This window comes from Vanellus vanellus (assembly GCF_965231255.1).
Source record: "Vanellus vanellus genome assembly, chromosome: 6".
In the NCBI taxonomy this organism is placed as follows: Eukaryota; Metazoa; Chordata; class Aves; order Charadriiformes; family Charadriidae; genus Vanellus; species Vanellus vanellus.
The window spans coordinates 1,912,998-1,931,559 of record NC_138911.1 but is presented as its reverse complement, the minus strand read 5'-3'; the positions used below and the strand labels follow the sequence as shown (position 1 = coordinate 1,931,559).

At 69.0% G+C, this 18,562-nt stretch overlaps 2 protein-coding genes across 2 annotated transcripts; both read left to right on the top strand.

Annotated features, from left to right (window-relative positions):
- Positions 1-2,209: 2,209 nt before the first annotated feature.
- On the top strand, positions 2,210-9,738 carry LOC309673492 (ankyrin repeat domain-containing protein 13D-like). Its single transcript, XM_082485278.1, has 15 exons — positions 2,210-2,282; positions 2,873-3,008; positions 3,114-3,238; positions 3,566-3,611; positions 3,687-3,830; positions 4,176-4,365; positions 4,589-4,655; positions 4,789-4,870; positions 5,568-5,629; positions 5,722-5,852; positions 6,680-6,837; positions 6,924-7,055; positions 8,160-8,323; positions 8,432-8,511; positions 8,901-9,738. Exons 3-15 carry the CDS (start codon positions 3,149-3,151, stop codon positions 9,139-9,141), a joined length of 1,587 nt encoding a protein of 528 aa, XP_082341404.1. The 5' UTR covers positions 2,210-2,282; positions 2,873-3,008; positions 3,114-3,148; the 3' UTR covers positions 9,142-9,738.
- A 1,711-nt stretch (positions 9,739-11,449) lies between these two features.
- On the top strand, positions 11,450-17,915 carry LOC309673411 (protein phosphatase Slingshot homolog 3-like; the record flags this gene model as incomplete). The annotated part of the gene is made up of 13 exons (XM_082485177.1): positions 11,450-11,550; positions 11,774-11,939; positions 12,727-12,845; positions 12,910-12,981; positions 13,106-13,171; positions 13,950-14,138; positions 14,548-14,641; positions 14,743-14,871; positions 14,954-15,000; positions 15,594-15,740; positions 16,454-16,654; positions 17,086-17,344; positions 17,449-17,915. The coding sequence occupies 13 exons, from the start codon at positions 11,450-11,452 to the stop codon at positions 17,710-17,712; spliced, it is 1,854 nt and encodes a 617-aa protein (XP_082341303.1). The 3' UTR covers positions 17,713-17,915.
- Between the last annotated feature and the right edge of the window lie 647 nt (positions 17,916-18,562).

Here is an 18,562-nt window from a genome sequence, read left to right as displayed (position 1 = left end):
GTCAGGTCCCCACTGCTGTGCTGTCTCCGTGGGTGACCTTGGCTGTCCCCTTGCCGTGGGGCTGTGCGGGCAGCACCCCTCCTGCGGCACATCTGGGGTGAGGCGCACCGGGCTGGTGTTTCGGCATTCCTGCCGCCCGGCCTGGCCCAGGGCTGGGGAGCGGCAGGACTGGGGGACTCCCCAGTGCCCAATGAGGGGGTTATGGAACAAAACAGCCACCCCTAGCCAGGGCGGGTGGGGGCAGCCCCAGTGCGGGGACACGGGACCCCACAACCCCCTTTGTGTCCCCCGGGAGTGTCAGCACTGCACGGGGGCTGGAGAAGGGATGGGGGTGGGGAAGAGGATGGGGAATGGCAATGGGGAGCGGGGATAGGGACAGGGGTGGGATGGGGAATGGGGAACAGCGACAGGGATGGGAATGGGATTGGGATGAGGATGGGGAGGGGACAGAGAATGGCGATGGGGATGAGAGCGGGATTGGGATGAGGATGGGGAGGGATAGGGAATGGCGATGGGGATGAGAGCGGGATTGGGATGAGGATGGGGAGGGATAGGGAATGGCGATGGGGAGCACGGATCGGGAATGGGGAACAGCAATGGGGATGGGAGTGGGGATGTCGATGGGGAGGGAATGGGAAATGGTGATGGGGAGCACGGATGGGTATGGGAGTGGAATGGGGAACAGTGATGGGGATGAGAGCAGGGATGGGATGGGATTAGGGGTGGGAGTAGGACGTGGATGAGATGGGGAATGGCGATGGGGAGGGGAGGGGATGAGGATGGGATGACGGCAAGCCCAGGGCCGGGCGCACGGTGGTCCCGGGTACCGGACACCCACAGTGGGTCTGGGGTCCACGGTGTGAAAGTGGAAGGGGATCCCGGTGCCCCGCAGGGGTACGCAGGAGGAGATACCAGGGAAGGGGACAACCCCCGGTACCGGGTTAGGTGAGGGATAACGTGTCCCCGGCGGTGGGGGGGTTGGGGGGCAGACCGGGGTCGCTGACACAACCGATCTCGGGTGCTCACTGCGGGATGCCGCGAGTACCGGTACCACAGTCCGGTACCCCACCGTGCCGGGTACCGGAGTGCCCGGTGCCGCGCCGTTCCGCCTGGCCGGTTCCGGTTGCGGGTGCTCCGACCGCTGTACCCGGTGCCGGCCCGGCCCGGCCCCGCCCCGCGCCGCCGCGCTGCGCCGCTGCCGCCGCCGCCGCCGCCGCCGCCGTCACCGTCACCGCCGCCGCCGCCGCCGCCCCCGCGCGCGCAGCCATTGCGGGCAGGCCCCGCGCTGCTGCGGCCCGTCCGCCCGCGCGCTGCCCGGCGGCGGCCCCCCCCCACCCCCCCGGGGACATGGTGGCGGGATGGCCCGGCCCGCCGACACCTTCCCGCTCCACCGCCTCGTCTGGCACAACCGGCACCAGGCGCTGGACAGCGCCCTGCGCTCCGGCACGGTGGGACACCGGCACCGGCGACCGGACGCCGGCCACAACCGGACACCGGCGGAAGGGGAAGGGGAAGGGGGGGGGGGGGGCACCGGCAATCAGAGCTCCCACCCACCCGCGGGCGGGGGAGGGAGGGAGGGGAGCGGAGGGGGGGGACTGGGAGGGGAGGGCAGAGGGGGCACCGGGAGCCGGGGGGGATACTGGGAGCACTGGGAGCAGCACTAGGGGAGGCTGGGAGGGACAGGGGACGCTGGGAGCACTGGAGAGACTGGGAGCACTGGGAGCACTGGGGGGGACTGGGGGCACTAGGGAACTGGGAGCACTGGGGGGGACTGGGAGCACTGGAGAGACTGGGAGGACTGGGAGCAGCACTAGGGGACACTGGGAGGACTGGGAGCACTGGGGGGGACTGGGGGCACTAGGGAACTGGGAGCACTGGGGGGGACTGGGAGCACTGGAGAGACTGGGAGGACTAGGAGCAGCACTAGGGGACACTGGGAGGACTGGGAGCACTGGGGGCACTAGGAGACTGGAGCACTGGGGGGACTGGGGGCACTAGGGGACTGGGAGTACTGGGAGCAGCACTAGGGGAGACTGGGGGCACTGGGAGCACTGGGGGAGACTTGGGGCACAGGGGACTGGGGGATTGGGAGCACTGGGGGAGGACTGGGGGCACTGGGAGCACTGGGGAAGACTTGGGGCACAGGGGACTGGGTGCACTGGGAGGACTGGGTGCACTGGAAGCACTGGGGGCACTGGAAGCACTGGGGGGCTGGGGGGCCTGAGATACTAGGGGACTGTAGGACGAGGTGACTGGATGTCACTGGGAGCACTGGGACTGAGGTACTGCAGGAGTACTGGGGGCTCTGGGGTACTGGGGCACTGGGAGAAGAGGGGACTGGGAAATTGGGGGCACTTGGAGCACTGAGGGGGACTGGTGGCGCTGGGACAGGGGCACTGGGATCATAAGGGACTGGGAGCACTGGAGACAGAGGGGGACTGGGAGACTGGGGGCGCTGGGAGTACTGGGGGCACTGGGACAGGGCACTGAGGTATTAGGGGACTGGGAGCACTGGGGGTATAATGGGGCTGGGAGAACTGGGACGACGTGACTGGGGGACAGGAGGACTTGGGGGCTGGAGGGGTGGGGACTTTGGGACAGGGGCCAGTGGGGGACGGGGGCCACTGGGGGATGGGGGCCACTGGCCCTTGGGACTGGGGGGGTGCGGGGATGGGAGCACGGGGGCAACTGGCCACGGGCACCCTGGCGGGCCGGGAACGGGCACAGCGGGCTCGGGGACTGGGACTGGGGATGGGGGGCCGGGGACCAGCGCCGGTGTGCCAGGGTGGGGGACACTGGGGTGGGGGTGGGGGGGGGGGGTGTTGCGGGGACACCCCCGGGCTGGCGGCGGTGACCCTCCCTGTCCACGCAGCACGACGTGGAGCTGACGGACCCCCGTGGCCGGACCCCGCTGGAGCTGGCCGTGTCCCTGGGCCACCTGGAGTCGGTGCGGGTGCTGCTGCGGCACAACGCCAACGTGGGCCGGGAGAACGCCAACGGCTGGACGGGTACGCGGGGGCAACGGGCACCCTCCAGCACCGGTGGTACCGGCGTTGGGGGTACCGTCACGGGGCGCTGGCGGTACCCCGGGTGACGGTGCCCCGTGGCCCCAGTGCTGCAGGAGGCGGTGAGCACGGGGGACCCCGAGATGGTGCAACTGGTGCTCCAGTACCGCGACTACCAGCGGGCGACGCGGCGGCTCGCCGGCATCCCCGAACTGCTCAGCAAACTGCGCCGGGTACGGCCCCGTCCTGGGTGGGAACCCCCCAGGGTGGGGGTGGGCAGAGGGGGGGAACCCTTGGACCCCCCAAATCTCCCCAGGACCCCCATCTCCTCCACAGCCCCACCCTTTCCCCCGGGGAACCCCTGGTGATCCCTCCCTCCCTCCCACCCAAGACCCCGCTCTGCCAGGTGTCCCCTGATCCCCACCCGGGTCCCCCCGGTGGGGGTCCTCCCCGAGAGTCCCCGTCTCCCCAGTGATCCCAGTAGAGACCCCCCCAGCTCCTCCACACCCCCTCCCACCACATCCCCAAGCTGCTCTGTGACCTCCCCCCATCTCTTCCAGGCGTCCGACTTCTACGTGGAGATGAAGTGGGAGTTCACCAGTTGGGGTGAGCGGGGTTGGGAGGTGACCAGAGGGGTGGGTGGGTGGGTGTCCCCAACCCCAGTGGTGTGTGTGCCCGCAGTGCCGCTGGTCTCCAAGGTGTGCCCCAGCGACGTCTACCGCGTCTGGAAGCGGGGCGAGAGCCTGCGGGTGGACACCACGCTGCTGGGCTTCGAGCACATGACGTGGCAGCGCGGCCGCCGCAGCTACATCTTCAAGGGGGAAGGTCAGTTCCAGCCCCCCCCCCCTCCATGGCACCCCCGACAGCCTCACGGACCCTCCGGTGACCCTGGTGACCCCCCAGACACCCTACACTGAGTACTCCCCCATAAGTGCCCCAGATCCCCTATAGGGACCCCCTGGAGACACCAGTTCCCCCTTTCCAGCAGTGCTGGGGACCACCTCAGCCCCAGCACATACCAGGGACCCCAGTCCCCTGCAGGAACCCCCAGTTCCCCATGGACACCCCCCAAAGCCCCCCCAGATACCCTCAATGGTATCTCAGGATGATGTGACCCCCAGGCTCGTGGGCGTCGGGGTGGCCGGCGCTGACCCACGTCCCCATGTGCAGATGAAGGGGCAGTGGTGATGGAGGTGGACCATGACAAGCAGGTGGTCTACACGGAGACGTTGGCCTTGGCCTTGCACGAGCCTGACCTGCTGCTGGCGGCCATGCAGCCCTCGGAGGAGCACGTGGCCGGCCGGTTGACGTCCCCCATCGTCTCCACGCACCTCGACACCCGGAACATCGCCTTCGAGCGGTGGGGCTGCCACGTGGCGGTGGACCTCGGCGCGGGGTTGGGGACAGCACTTAGCGGGAAGGGGCCGTGCGAGGGTTCGCACGGGGGGAGGGGGAGGGGAACCGCATGCGGAGGGGAAGGAAACGCTTGTGCAAGAGGGTGAGCGGCGTGCGAGGAGCGCACACACCCCCACCCCCACCCTCGGGGGTGGGGGAGGGGGTGCTGACACTTCCCCCCTCCCCAGGAACAAGTCGGGGATCTGGGGCTGGCGCTCGGAGAAGATGGAGGTGGTCAGCGGCTACGAGGCCAAGGTGGGCACGGTGACAGGGTGGGCACCCCCCAAAAAGGGGGGACGGTGTGGGACACACACACACCACACCCCCCCCCACCGAGGTGGGACCCCCACCACCGGTGGCCGGCGGGGCTGATCCTGTCCCCCGGTAGGTGTACAGCGCCAGCAACGTGGAGCTGGTCACCAAGACGAGGACGGAGCACCTCTCTGACCAGGACAAGTCACGCAGCAAAGGTGACAGCCCCGTCAGCCAATCAGGGAGCCCGCCCACAGCAGGGACGCGCCTCCCTCCTGGTGCAAGGCCCGCCCCCTAGTGCAAGGTCCACCCCCTTCCTGGGTGGGAGACGTGTCAGGCGTTGGGTGGGACGCTGGGTGGCACCGTGTCGGGTGGGGACAGTGTGCGTGGTGGGTGGTGGGACACTGTGGGTGGTGGGTGTCACCTCTCAGGTGTGGGACACAGTGGGTGGGTGTCACTTCTCAGGTGTGGGACACTTTGGGTGGTGGGTGTCACCTCTCAGGTGTGGGACACTGGGTGGTGGGTGTCACCTCTCAGGTGTGGGACACTGTGGGTGGTGGGTGTCACCTCTCAGGTGTGGGACACTGGGTGGTGGGTGTCACGTCTCAGGTGTAGGACACTGTGGGTGCGGGGTGTCACCCATCAGGCACAGGACACAGTGGGTGCTGGGTGTGACCCGTCAGGTGTGGGACAACGTGTGTGGGGTGTGACCCGTCAGGCGTGGGGCCCGTGGCAGGTTGTGACCCGTCAGGTTTGGCACCCCGTGGGTGCTGGGTGGGACATATGAGCCATGGGACAGCGTGGGTGCTGGGTGGGACATATCAGGCGTGTGACCCCGTGCGGGGTGCGACCCGTGGCAGACACGGGGCTGCCGTGTCCCCTGCCCACGCTGCACCCCCCTCTCGCCCCGACCAGGCTCCAAGACCCCCTTCCACTCTTTCCTGGGCATCGCCCAGCAGCACGGCACCCACAACGGGGTGAGTGACCGGGGTTGGGCTGTCCCCACCACCGGGGGGCTGGGGGGTCCCCCAGGGGATCGGGCTGAGCGGTGCCGGTGGTGTCACCGCAGGCGCCGGTGCTGCAGGCTGCCAGTCCCACCAACCCCACCGCCATCACCCCCGAGGAGTACTTCGACCCCCACTTCGACCTGGAGACCCGCAACATCGGGCGCCCCATCGAGATGTCCAGCAAGGTGCAGAGGTGAGGCCACCGCCCCCGGGGGTGACGCGGTTCCAGGGACGTGCCACCAGCATGGCGGGGAGCCGATGTAGGGCAGTGTCACGGCTCTGGGGTAGTAGGACGCCTGGGGATGGTGATGTGGTCCCCCAGGATGTGGCAGTGGGTGTCAGGACCCATGGGGGTGGTGACAAGGTCCTAGGAGAGTGGCACTTGGTGCCAGGACCCACAAAGGTGGTGACAAGGTTCTAGGAGACATGTCAGTGGGTGTCAGGACCCATGGTGGTGGTGACAAGGTCCTAGGAGACATGGCAGTGGGTGTCAGGACCCATGGTGGTGGTGACAAGGTCCTAGGAGACATGTCAGTGGGTGTCAGGACCCACAAAGGTGGTGACGAGGTCCTAGGAGATGTGGCACTGGACCCATAGGGGTGGTGACAGGGTTCCAGGGGACATGTCAGTGGGTGTCAGGACCCATGGGGGTGGTGACAAGGTCCTAGGAGACATAGCAGTGGGTGTCAGAACCCGTAGGGGTGGTGACGGGGTCCCAGGGGACATGTCAGTGGGTGCCAGGACCCACAAAGGTGGTGACAAGGTCCTAGGAGACATGTCAGTGGGTGCCAGGACCCATAGGGGTGGTGACAAGGTCCTAGAAGACATGTCAGTGGGTGTCAGGACCCATGGGGGTGGTGCCAAGGTTCTAGGAGACACAGCAGTGGTGCCAGGATCCATGGGGTGGTGACGGCATCCCAGGGCACATGGCACTGGGTGCCAGGACCCACGGGGTGGTGCCGGGGTGCCAGGGGCCGTGGCACCGGCGGGGTTCCCGTGCCCACGCCGGTGCCCGGACAGGTTCAAGGCGACGCTGTGGCTGTGCGAGCAGCACCCGCTGTCGCTGGCGGAGCAGGTGACGCCCATCATCGACCTCATGGCCATCTCCAACGCCCACTTCGCCAAACTGCGTGACTTCATCACCCTCAAGCTGCCTCCCGGCTTCCCCGTCAAGATCGGTGAGGGCGGGGCGGGGCGGGGCAGGGTGTGGCAAGGGGGGGCGGAGCCTATCCCAGGGCGGGGCCACTGACCCCTGTACCCCCAGAGATCCCCCTCTTCCACGTGCTCAACGCCCGCATCACCTTCAGCAACCTCTGTGGGTGCGACCAGCCGCTGGGCTCCGTGCGGGTCTGCGCCCCCGCGCAGCCCCCCGGCCCCCACCCCCCCGGCCCCAGAGGTGAGGCTGGGGGAGGAGGCGGGAAGGGGGGGGGACGGGGACGACTGCTGTGGGATGTGGGGGTGCCCCGGCGCTGGGGAGGGGGTCTCTAGTGGGGTAGGGGTCCTCCCAGGGCTGGAGTCTGTGGGGGCTGGTGGGGGGGGGTCCCTGGGTTGGGGGTGATGGGTACCACCAGGCTGCCCGTGGGAACGGGGTGATGGGTGCTGTGGGGTGCCCGGGCCGGGGTGGGGTGGGGGTGGGGGGGTCAGGGTGCGTGGGACCTCTGTGGACACAGTGTGGGGCGGCCGTGGGCTGGGGGTGCTGAGGGACACGGGGTATCCGTGGGTGTGGGGTGCTGTGGGACGCCACGGGGTACTGTGGGATGCTGTGGGTTGCCATGGGACACCGCAGGGCGCTGTGGGACGTTGTGGGGTGCCATGGGGTGCTGTGGGATGTCATGGGGTGCTGTGGGAGACCGCAGGGTGGGTGCTCTGGGGTGCCATGGGATGATGCGGGGTGCCGTGGGGTGCTGTGGGACACCACGGAGTGCTGTGGGATGCCGTGGGATGCCATGGGGTGCCACGGAATGCTGTGGGATGCCATGGGATGCCGTGGGGTGCTGTAAGATGCCGTGGGGTGCTGTGGGATGCCATGGGGTGCTGTGGGTGTGGGGTGCTGTGGGATGCCAGGGTGTCATGGGACACCGCAGGGTGCTGTGGGACACCACGGGGTGCCATTGGGTGCCACGGAATGCTGTGGGATGCCATGGGCTACTGTGGGATGCCACGGGGTGCCGTGGGTGCAGGGTGCTGTGGGACGCCATACAGTTCTACGGGATGCCGTGGGATGCTTCGTGGTTCTGTGGGGAGCAGTGGGATGCTGTGGGGTGCTGTGGAACACTGTGGGATGCCGTGGGACTCCGTGGGGTGCTATAGGATGCCGTAGGGCGCCATGGGGTACTATGGGATGCCATGGGGTACCGTGGGTGCAGGGTGCCGTGGGATGGCGCGGGGTGCCGTGGGATGCCATGGGGTGCTGTGGGCACAGGGATGCTGTGGGGTTCCGTGGGATGCCGTGGGACGCCGCGGGGTGCTCACGGTGCCCCGTGGTTCGTCGTGGCGGCAGGCTGGCCCTTCCCGTGCGAGGTGGAGGCGGGGGTGTTCGAGGTGCCGGCGGGGTACACGGTGCTGGGCGCGGGGCGCAGCGAGCCCCTGCGGGACGAGGACGACGACCTGCTGCAGTTCGCCATCCAGCAGAGCCTGCTGGACGCCGGCACCGAGACCGACCAGGTGGGACCACGCCCCCTCCCCGCCCTGGCCACGCCCCTCCGTGGGCCAGGCCACGCCCCTCCCCCTTCGGCGCAGGCCCCGCCCCTCAGCCCCGCCCCACCCCACCAGGTGACCATCTGGGAGGCGCTGACCAACACCCGCCCTGGTGTGGACCCGCCCCCTTATGACGAGGACCTCCAGCTGGAGCGGTGAGGCACCGCCCACATGGGGCGTGGCCTGAGATGGCCCCGCCCACCCCTTGCCTGGGGCGGGGCCAAGGCGGGAGGGGCGGGGCCTTAAAGGTGTCAGGGTGAGGCAGAGGGGAGGCGCCCTGGGGGTGTGGCCTAGAGGGGAGGGGCCCTGTGGGGAGGGGCTTCCTGCTCCTCGGAGGGTGTGGCCGTCATGGGCGGGGCTAACCACAGGTGTGGGTGTGGCTAAGCAGATGGGAGGAGCCCACGGAGAGGGGTGCTGCTCTCCAGCCCAGGGTGGGGTGGTGAGGTGGGCGTGGCCACCTGGGGTGGGGGCACAGAGAGGGCGTGGTCGGGGGCGTGGCCTCCAGGAGGGGGCGTGGCCACAACACCTTTCTTCCCCCCCCCAGGGCGCTGCAGGAGAGCATGCTGCTGCAGGCGGGCCCCAGCGCAGACCCCCCGGTCGCCGGGAGCCCCCCCGGGGCGGGCGGTGGGAGCCCCCCGGCTCCCCCCGGCTACGGCAGCTTCGCGGAGCAGCTGCGGCTGGCCATGGCGCTCTCGGAGCGGGAGCAGGAGGAGCGGGAGCGGCGGCGGCGTGAGGAGGACGAGGAGCTCCAGCGCATCCTGCGCCTCTCCCTCACCGACAAGTAGCGCCGCACGGGGACAGGGACATCCCACGTAGGGACACCCCACACCGGGGACAGGGACACCCCACCGGCATCACCTCACCCGGAGACCGCCAGGCATGGGCTGGCACAAGGACAGCCCGGCGTGGGTACCGGCACAGCCCTGCCTGGGAACCAGCCGGTACCGGGGTGGCACCCCCGTGCCGGGGACCCCCCTGATGTGGGGACAGCCCCCCGCACGGGGGGGGGATATTGATCCAGGGATCCTCCTACCCCTGGGACCCCCGATCCAGGGATCCCCTCCCACCAGGCTCCGACCTCAGCCCGGGGACCCTGATCTAGGGACCCCAACCCCAGGGACACCCCTTTGCCCATGACCCCCCCCCTAGGGACACCCCCCCCTAGGGACACCCCCCCTCCTCCCCTTCGGTGTTGTACGTTGACCCTACAGGGGGGCAGGACGGACGTGGGGGTCCCCATGGGACGTGGCTGACCTCTGTTTAAAGGCACCCCCACCTTTGGGGGCTGCAGGGTCAGGCGGGAACCCCCAGGCCCCGTCCCGCAGTGGCAGTGGGGGGGCCGAGGGGGGGGCCCAGAGGTATGTACATATACATATACATATATATATATACATGGCTGTGTGCAGACTGCGCCTGGGTCCGCTCTGGGGCGGGAGGGGTGCCCCACTCCTGGGGTGGGGGTTCCTGGGCACAGGGCTGAGGCATGGGGTCGGGGGGGGGGCTGGCACCCATGGGGGCACAGCCAAGGGACAAGGAGCAGTGCTGGGGCGAGGGGGTTCCGGGGAGGGGGGGGGGCTGCAAGGTGCTGGGGACCCTCGGGGGGTCCCAGGTTCTGCGGGGGGTGTTCCCAACTGTGGGGACGTGGGGGGGTCCCAGGTGGTGGGGACCCTCTGGGGGTTCCCGTCTATGGGGTCCTGGGGGGTCCCGGGTTCTGGGGGGACATGTTCTCATCTATAGGGACCTGGGGGGGTCTGAGGTGCTGGGGACCCTCGGGGGGGGTTCCCACCCGCTGGGGAACTGGGGGGGGGGGGGGGGGGTCCGAGGTGCTGAGGGGGTGGGAGAACCTTGGGGGGTCCCGGGACACTGTGGATGGGGATCCCGGGTAAGCACGGAAGAAGTCTGCCGGTGGTCCCGCTTCTCGGAGAGGGCGGTCTTGGGGGGGGGGGGGGGGTCCCGATCCGGTGGTGCCGGAGGAAGAAGGGGAGGGTGGAGGGGGGGGGGGGGGCGGCTGTCCCGGTGCAGGCCGTGCCGCGCCGTGCCGTGCCCGGGGCCGTGCCCGTGCCCGTGCCCGTTCCCGTCCGGGCGGGGCAGCGGCGGCGGCGCTTCCTGGTGCGGCGGGGCGGCGCGGCGGGGCATGGCGCTGGTCACCGTGCGGCGGGACTCGGGCTCCCCCGGGGGACCCCCGGTAAGTACGGGAGGTGAACCGGGGACCGGCTTTACCGGGAGGGGTACGGGATCGGGTAGGACCGGTGCCGGGGACGCCGGGGTGCTGCCGGGACGGGGAGCGATTGCCGGTGGCGGGGGCGGGCGGGCGGTCCCGGTTCGCCCGGGCGCTCCGGTAGGAAGCGCGGCTGTCCCGGAGGCTCCCGGAGGGGGCGGCGGGGGGAGGAAACACGACATCGGGCCGTCCCGGAGGCTCCCGGTTGGTTTTTTTTGGGGGGGGGGGGGGGAAAGGCTGCTCCGGTCGCTCCCGGTGCAGGGTAGAGGCTGCTCCGGTCGTTCCCGGTACAGGCTTATCCCGGCCGCTCCCGGTGGGAGGTTACTGGGAGTCCAGTTGCCTCCAGCACATGTTGGGGGGGGGCTCTTCTGCTCCCGACTGGGGGCTGCCCCGTAGTTGATGGGGGAGGACGACGACGTGGGTGTGAGTGTTTATGGGGGGTGGTTGTCCCCAGTTGCTCCCAACAGAGCTAAGTCTGTCCCAGTGGCTCCCAGTGCCCCTGAACCCCCCATTCGCCCCCCCAATAACCACTGGGCCATATCAGGGTGCACAGCCCAGCCCCCCCCCCCCCCGTGAGAATGCTCCCTAGGGCAGCACCCAGCCGAGGGGGGGGACACGGGACACGGGGACAGCATCCCCCCCCCCCCTCCCGGCATCCCAAGGCCGATCCCCAGGGATCTACCCCCCTCCCCCCCAGTGGGACCCCTCCCAGGGCCCCCACACTCCCCCGTGGGGCCCTGGCAATGTCCCATGCTGCTGGGGATGGTGATGGGGGGGTGAGTTTGGCAGGTGGAGGGGGGTGACTTTGGCAGGGTGTCACTGGCCCCCAGAGCCAGGCGGGATGTGCCGGGGGGTGTTTGCCGGGACCCCCGGGCATGGTCCGTGCCGTGGGTCACGCTCCCCTGGGGGCACTGGGCCCTCCCCTCGGTGCTTTGCAGGAGGAAGATGCGCCCAAGCGCGGCCGGCTGCAGCGACGGTGAGAAGGGTCTCAAAAGCCACATGGGGGGGGGGGGGGACATGGGGCACTGAGGTGGGGAGGGGACACAGTTACCCCTTGAGGAGTATTTCCTCCCCATGTGGTGTGTGTGTCCCCCCCTCCTTCGGGGGAGCCCTCCCGGGGTACCCCGGCTGCGAGGGCCAGATCCTGCTGCAGGCTGGGCCCCACGTCCCGCTCAGGACCCTCTTGTGTCACCCCCCAGGCAGAGCTTTGTCATGGTCAAAGGGGCCGCCCTGCTGCTGCCCGCGGAGGAGCCGATGGTGGCCGAGCCCCCCCCGGCTGTGCCCCCCGGCCAGGCCCCGGGGCGGCAGGAGCAGCACCTGCAGCTCATGATGCAGCTGCTGCGTCCCCAGGATGCCATCCGGCTGGTAGGACACGGCCACCAGCCCCGGGGACCGGGACAGGGATGGGGATGGTGACGGTGACAGTGGTGGGATGGGGGTGGTGACAGGGACGGGGATGGTGAGAGTGATGGGATGGGGATGAGATAGGGACGGTGAAAGAGATGGAATGGGAAGGGGATGATGACAGGTATGGGGACAGGATGGGAATGGAATTGGGACGGGGAAAGGATGGGGATGGGAATGGGATATGGATGGTGATGGGATGGGATGGGATGGGATGGGATGGGATGGGGATGGGGATGGGATGGGGATGGGATGGGATGGGATAGGGATGGGGATGAGAATGGGGATGGGATTGGGATTGGGATGGGGACAGGATGGGGATGGGATGGGACGGGACAGGATGGGATGGGATAGGACAGGATGGGACAGGTTGGGATGGAATTGGGAGGGGGTAGAATGGGGATGGGAACAGGAAGGGTATGGGAATAGGATATGGATGGGGATGGGATGGGATGGGATGGGATGGGACGGGACAGGATAGGATGAGGATGGGGACAGGGAAGGGGACAGGGTATGAGAACAGGACAGGATGGGATGAGGACAGGATGGGACAGGACAGGATGGGGATGAAATGGGATAGGGATGGGATGGAGATCGGATGGGATGGAAATGGGATGGGGATGAAATGGAATGGGACGGGGATGGGATGGGGATGTGACTGCCCCCCAATGTGCTTTGATGCTCCTCCCTGAGCACTGGGGGCAGATGCGGGGGTGCAGGGGGCACCCCTCACACCTCCCACCCCCAGGCGGTGCGGCTGGAGTCGGCGCGGCCGCGGCGGGTGCGGTACCTGCTGGTGGTGCGGCCCGAGGAGGCGGAAGCCGAGGGGCAGACGGCGCTGCTGGGGGTGGACTTTGCCCACGAGGGGTGAGTGGGGCGCAGGAGGGGACAAGGGGGGGCGGTGGCACCCCCTGACCTCTGCCCGCCCCAGGGCCACCCGCTGCACCCTGGGCATGGTGCTGCCCCTCTGGAGCGACACCCAGGTCTTCCTCGACGGCGATGGGTAAGGGGTAGGCGGGGCTTCTGGGAAGGGGAGGGGCTTATGAGGGTGGGACTGGGCGGGGCCTGTGGGGAGGGGCAGGGTTGGGGTGCCCATCCTGACCTACGTGTCTCCCCGTGGTGCTCAGGGGCTTCAGCGTGACGTCAGGGGGGCAGACCCGCATCTTCAAGCCCATCTCCGTCCAGACCATGTGGTGAGCGAGCCCCGGGTGTGCCCGTGGGCATGGGGGGATGTGGGCACCAACGTGGGCACCACCACGGTTATGGGGGATGTGGGCACCACCACCACCATGGGGGATTCGGGCACCATCATGGGCATGGGAGAAGTAGATACCACTATGGGCACAAGAGATGTGGGTATCGCCATGTCCATGGGGAATCTGGGCATCACCACGAGCACAAAGGACATAGGTGCCACCATGGTTATGGGGGACGTGGGCACTGCCACAGCCCTGGGGGATGTGGGCACCACCATGGCCATGGGGTATCTGGGCACCACCCTGGGCATGGGGGATGTGGGCACCGTCATGGGCATGGGAGGAGATGTAGGTACCACTATGGGCACAAGAGATGTGGGTACCACCACAGCCATGGGGGATGTGGGCACCACCACAGGCACGGGGAAAATGGGCATCATCATGGGCATTGGAGAAGTGGGTACCACTGTGGGCATGAGAGATGTGGGCACCACCAAGGGCATGAGGAATTGTGAGCACCATCATGGGCAGGGTTGAAGTGGACACCACCATGGGCAAAGCCGGGACGTAGACACCACCATGGGCACCTGGGCACAGTGATGGGACTGGGGGCATGGGGGGAGTTTGGGCACTGCCACGGGCCACCCACCCACCCCATCTCCCCGGGAGAGGGGAGGTGACACCCACATACTGGGAAGAGCCGAACCGAGGTGGGGGAACACCGGCACCGCGGTGGTGGTGGGGAGGAGCGGTGGTGGCAGGTGGTGTGCGGCAGGACCGTGCTGCAGGAGCTGCACCGCGCCTGTGAGGAGGCGTCCCGCGGTGGCCACATCCCCGGAGGTCCGGCGCTGGCCTGGGCTCGCGGCTACGAGGCGGCGGTGGCCTCGGAGCAGAGCTGCCTCAACGAGTGGTTGGCCATGGCCGACCTCGAGTCCGTGCGCCCCTCCTCGCCCCCGCCCCTCCGGTATGTCCCGCCCCCACCAGCCCCACCCACCAACCTGCTGGCCAATCAGCGCTGCTGCTGGATTGGGGAGCCTCGGGGTGGGGTGAGGGGGCGGGGCTTGTAAAGGGGTGGAGTGATTGGGTGGGGCTGTGAGGGTGGGGCACTGCGAGGGGGAGGGGCTTGTGCTGAGGGGCGGGGTCTGTGTAAGGGTGTGGTTAATGGAGTGGGCGGGGCTTGACTGGTGGGGTGTGGCTTAAAGGAACTGGGCGGGGCTTATGCTGTGGGGAGGTGGGGCTTGGGAGAGGAGGAGGCGGGGTCTGGGCAGGGTGGGGCCTGGGCAGGGCGGGTGAGCGCTGCCGGTGACGCGGTGATGTGGCGGATGCGGTGACGCGGTGATGCGGATGCGGTGACGCGGTGATGCGGATGCCAGGCCGGCAGCGCCGGAGCTGTCGGAGCAGGCGGTGCGGGCGCTGCTGCGGGACGTGATGGCCACCGCCGACCTGGAGAGCGTCACCTCCAAGGAGGTGGGTGCCAGCAGGCAGGGGCTCCTGGGCCCGGCTGGCAGGCAGGAGCAGGCAGGAGCAGGCAGGAAAGGGGCCATCGCTCACCCCGCGGCCGTGCCCAGGTGCGGGAGGAGCTGGAGCGGCGCACGGGGCACAGCCTGGCCCAGCACAAGGACTTCATCGACAACGAGATGCTGCTGGTGCTGGCGCAGATGGACCGTCCCTCCCACGTCTTCCCACACCTCTACCTGGTGGGCAGAGGGGCGGGCAGGGCAGGCAGGGTGGGCAGGGTGGGCAGGGGCGTCCCCACCCCTCACCACTGCCACCACGCAGGGCTCCGAGTGGAACGCGGCCAACCTGGAGGAGCTGCAGCAGAACCGGTGAGCATGGAGTGGCACGGGGTCATCTGGGGTGGCGTGGTGGGGTGGGCATAGGGCCATCGTGGGGTGGCACAGCATCATCTGGGGTGGCGTGGTGGGGTGGTCACAGGGCCATCTGGGATGTCACGGTGGGGTTGCACTGAGTCATCTGGGGTGTCATGGTGGGGTGGTACGGGGTCATCTGGGGTGTCCCAGCGGGGTAGGCACAGAGCCATCGTGGGGTGGCACTGGGTCATCTGAGGTGTCATGGTGGGATGGGCATAAGGCCATCATGGGGTGGCATGGGGTCATCTGGGGCGACATGGTGGGGTGGCACAGGGTCATCTGGGGTGTCCCAGTGGGGTAGGCACAGGGTTGTGATGGAGTGTCATGGTCGTGCAGGTATGAGGTCATCATGAGATGGCCCAGTGGGGTGGGTATGAGGTCATCAAGAGACACTGATGGGGTGGACATGGGGTCATTGTGGGACACTTGGCAGGGTGGGTGCAGCAGGTCTGTGGCCCTGCGGTGGGGTGGGCATGGGGCACCCCATAGAGCAGGGGCAGACCCCCAACCCTACGTGGTGGCTGTGGCCCCTGCCCACATCACCGCAGGGTCACCCACATCCTGAACGTGGCGCGGGAGATCGACAACTTCTTTCCGGCGCTGTTCACCTACATGAACGTGCGGGTGTACGACGAGGAGACAGCGCAGCTCCTGCCCCACTGGAACGACACCTTCCTCTTCCTCTCCCACGTCCGGTCAGTGGGGCTGGGACAGCCCCTGGGCACAGGGGGATGGTGGGGTGGGGGCCATCGGGGGGGACGGATGAGGGGGACACAGGGTATGGGGGGCCATGGAGGGGCAGGGGCTGGAGCCAGGGCAGGTGGAGGGGAGGGCACCACGGGATGGATGTCTGAGGTGCTCGGAGGCATCAGGGCACTGGGAGCTGGGGAGCTCTGGGGCATTGAGTCCCTGGGGACACTGGGAGACCTGGGGCATGGGGTTCTTGGGGACATGGGGAGCCCTGGGGTGTGGGGACCTTGGGGGCATGGGGTCCTTGGGGACATGGGGAGCATGGGGGACATGGGGAGCCCTGGGGCATTGATACACTGGGGACAGCGGTGGCACTGGGGACAGGGGAACCATGGGCCACAGTGTCCCTGGGGACAGGGGAAGCTCTGGGGACATGGGGACCCTTGGGACAGCGGTGGCACTGAGGACAGGGGAACCATGGGCCACAGTGTCCCTGGGGACAGCGGAAGCTCCGGGGACATGGGGAGCATGGGGGACATGGGGAGCATGGGGGACATGGGGACCCCTGGGGCACTGATGCACTGGGGACAGTGGTGGCACTGGTGACATGGGACACAGGGTCCCTGGGGACATGGGGAGCCCCGGGGCAGGGTGGACACTGGGGTGGCTGGGGACAGAGCCCCGGGGAGCTCGGTGGCAGCGCGGGTGGGTGCCGCAGGGCTGTCGGGGGCCGGGCGCTGGTGCACTGCCGCATGGGGCTGAGCCGCTCGGCGGCCACGGTGCTGGCCTACGCCATGAAGGAGTTCGGGTGGCCGCTGGAGCGGGCGCTGCGGCATGTCCGGCACTGCCGCCCCGGCGTCCTGCCCAACCCCGGCTTCATGCGCCAGCTGGACTTCTACCAGGGCATCCTGCACGCCAGGTGGGCGGGGCAAGGGGCGGGGTGGGACAGGCCCTTTGGGGTGGAGCCTGATGTGGCCACGCCTCTTTGGCGGTGGGGGGGCGGTTGTGGCCACACCTCCTTGGGTAGGGCAGGGTGGGCTTGGACCGTGACCTCTTGGGTGGGGTGGGTGGAGCCTGCTGTGGCCACGCCCCTCGGGTGTGGTGGGTGGGGTCTACTATAGCCACACCCGTGTGGTGTGGTGGGTGGGGGCATGTCATGACCACGCCCTTCGGGTGTGGTGGGTGGAGCTTCTGCAGCCACGCCCCGATGGACAGGGTGGAGCTTTGGGTGCCCCACCCTTTGATGCCATGGCTGTGGAGGTGGAGCCTGTGGGAGCCCCGCCCTGGTTTGGAAGGGGCGTGGTTCCACACATGGGGCGGGGCCCGCCACTGATGGCGGGCGTGTGGCAGCCGTCACAGCAGCCTGTGGGAGCCGAAGGTGACGGAGAAGGCGGCCCAGCCCAAGGAGGGCCCCGAGGCCACCCCGGGGGACGAGGGTGGCCTGTCCCCGTCCCCACGGTCCCCGCAGTCCCCCGGGGAGGCCAGCGGGCCAGGGCTGCTGGGGGCCACCCGGCGCCCCCGCATCTCCCTCTGCGCAGTCATGCGGAGCATCAGCCAGCTGGAGTCCCCCGAGCCCCCCGAGCTGCCGGGGGAGCCCCTCGCCGGGGAGGTGAGTGTGGGGCGGGGCAGGGCGGGGCCGGGGAGGTGGGGCCGCGGCGCTGGCTGAGCCCCCTCCCCACCTTTGTGTATCCCCCCCACCCCCTCCTCCTCCAGGATTTTGTGGCCGTTGGGGGGTCGGGGGGTGCCCCCCCGGGGACACGGCCCTCCTCCCGGCCCCGCCGCGTGGTGCGCCAGGCCAGCCTGGATGGAGGCCCCGCCCCCGCCTGTGACCACGCCCCTGCCGACGACCACACCCTACCTGCCAGCAGCTGTGACTCCACCCCTTCATCCACCTCTGACCCCGCCCCTGCTGCTGACCACACCCCCAGCGCTGACCCCGCCCCTCACCTACCCCCCACCCCGCCCCCTGCCCCCTAACCCGGGGGGGGGGGGGGGGAGGATGGGGCAGAGCACCCCCATCGCTATGGGGAAGGGGCGGAGCCTAGGCCCGCTGGGGGCGTGGCCAGAGAGCCGGCACCCCCCCCCACACACACACACTGTCTGCACTTCGGGGGCAGAGGTGGCCCTGCCTCATCCCCCCCCCCCCCCAGCTGCCACCGGTCACTGTGCTGGCACTGAGAATAAAGAGTGGAAATGGCTGCCCCTGGCGTGGGTCTTGCCTGGCGGGGTGGAGGGGACAAGCGTGGGGCCTCCCGCGAGGCCCTGCCCAGCTGGGGACATCGGCGGGTGCTCTGCCTGCCATCAGTAGGGACCAGAGTGAACACGCCAGCGCTAGATCCGCCCACCCAGGGCGAGGCTCCGCCGCCATCTTGTACGAGTGTTGGGAACGCGCATGCGCCGCGGGGAAGGGAACTAGAGCCCCCAGCGTGCCTTGCGCGGAAGGAGGTGCTCCGCGCATGCGTATGGAGCTCCGCGCATGCGTATGGAGCTCCGCGCATGCGTATAGGGCTCTTTCCCGGTTGCTATGGGAGCCGGACGCAGGTCTGCCTGAGCCCCAGCGGCCTAGGCCCCGGGGCCGGGAACCGGGGCAGGCCAGGGCAGTAGGGGCGGAGGATTGAAGCGGGACAGGGAGCCGGCAGCCCGCTGTGACCGCTATGGGGGGGGCAGGCGGGGGGAAAGCCACAGGCCAGGCTGCTAGAAGGTAGCACATTGGTGCTGACTGTGGGGGCCTGTGTTGAGGAAAGGCGTCCTCACTAGAGCCTGCTGTCCTTCTGGGGGCTGTGGGGGCCATCCCAGAGTCTTCTCCCCACACAACCCGGGGCACCCA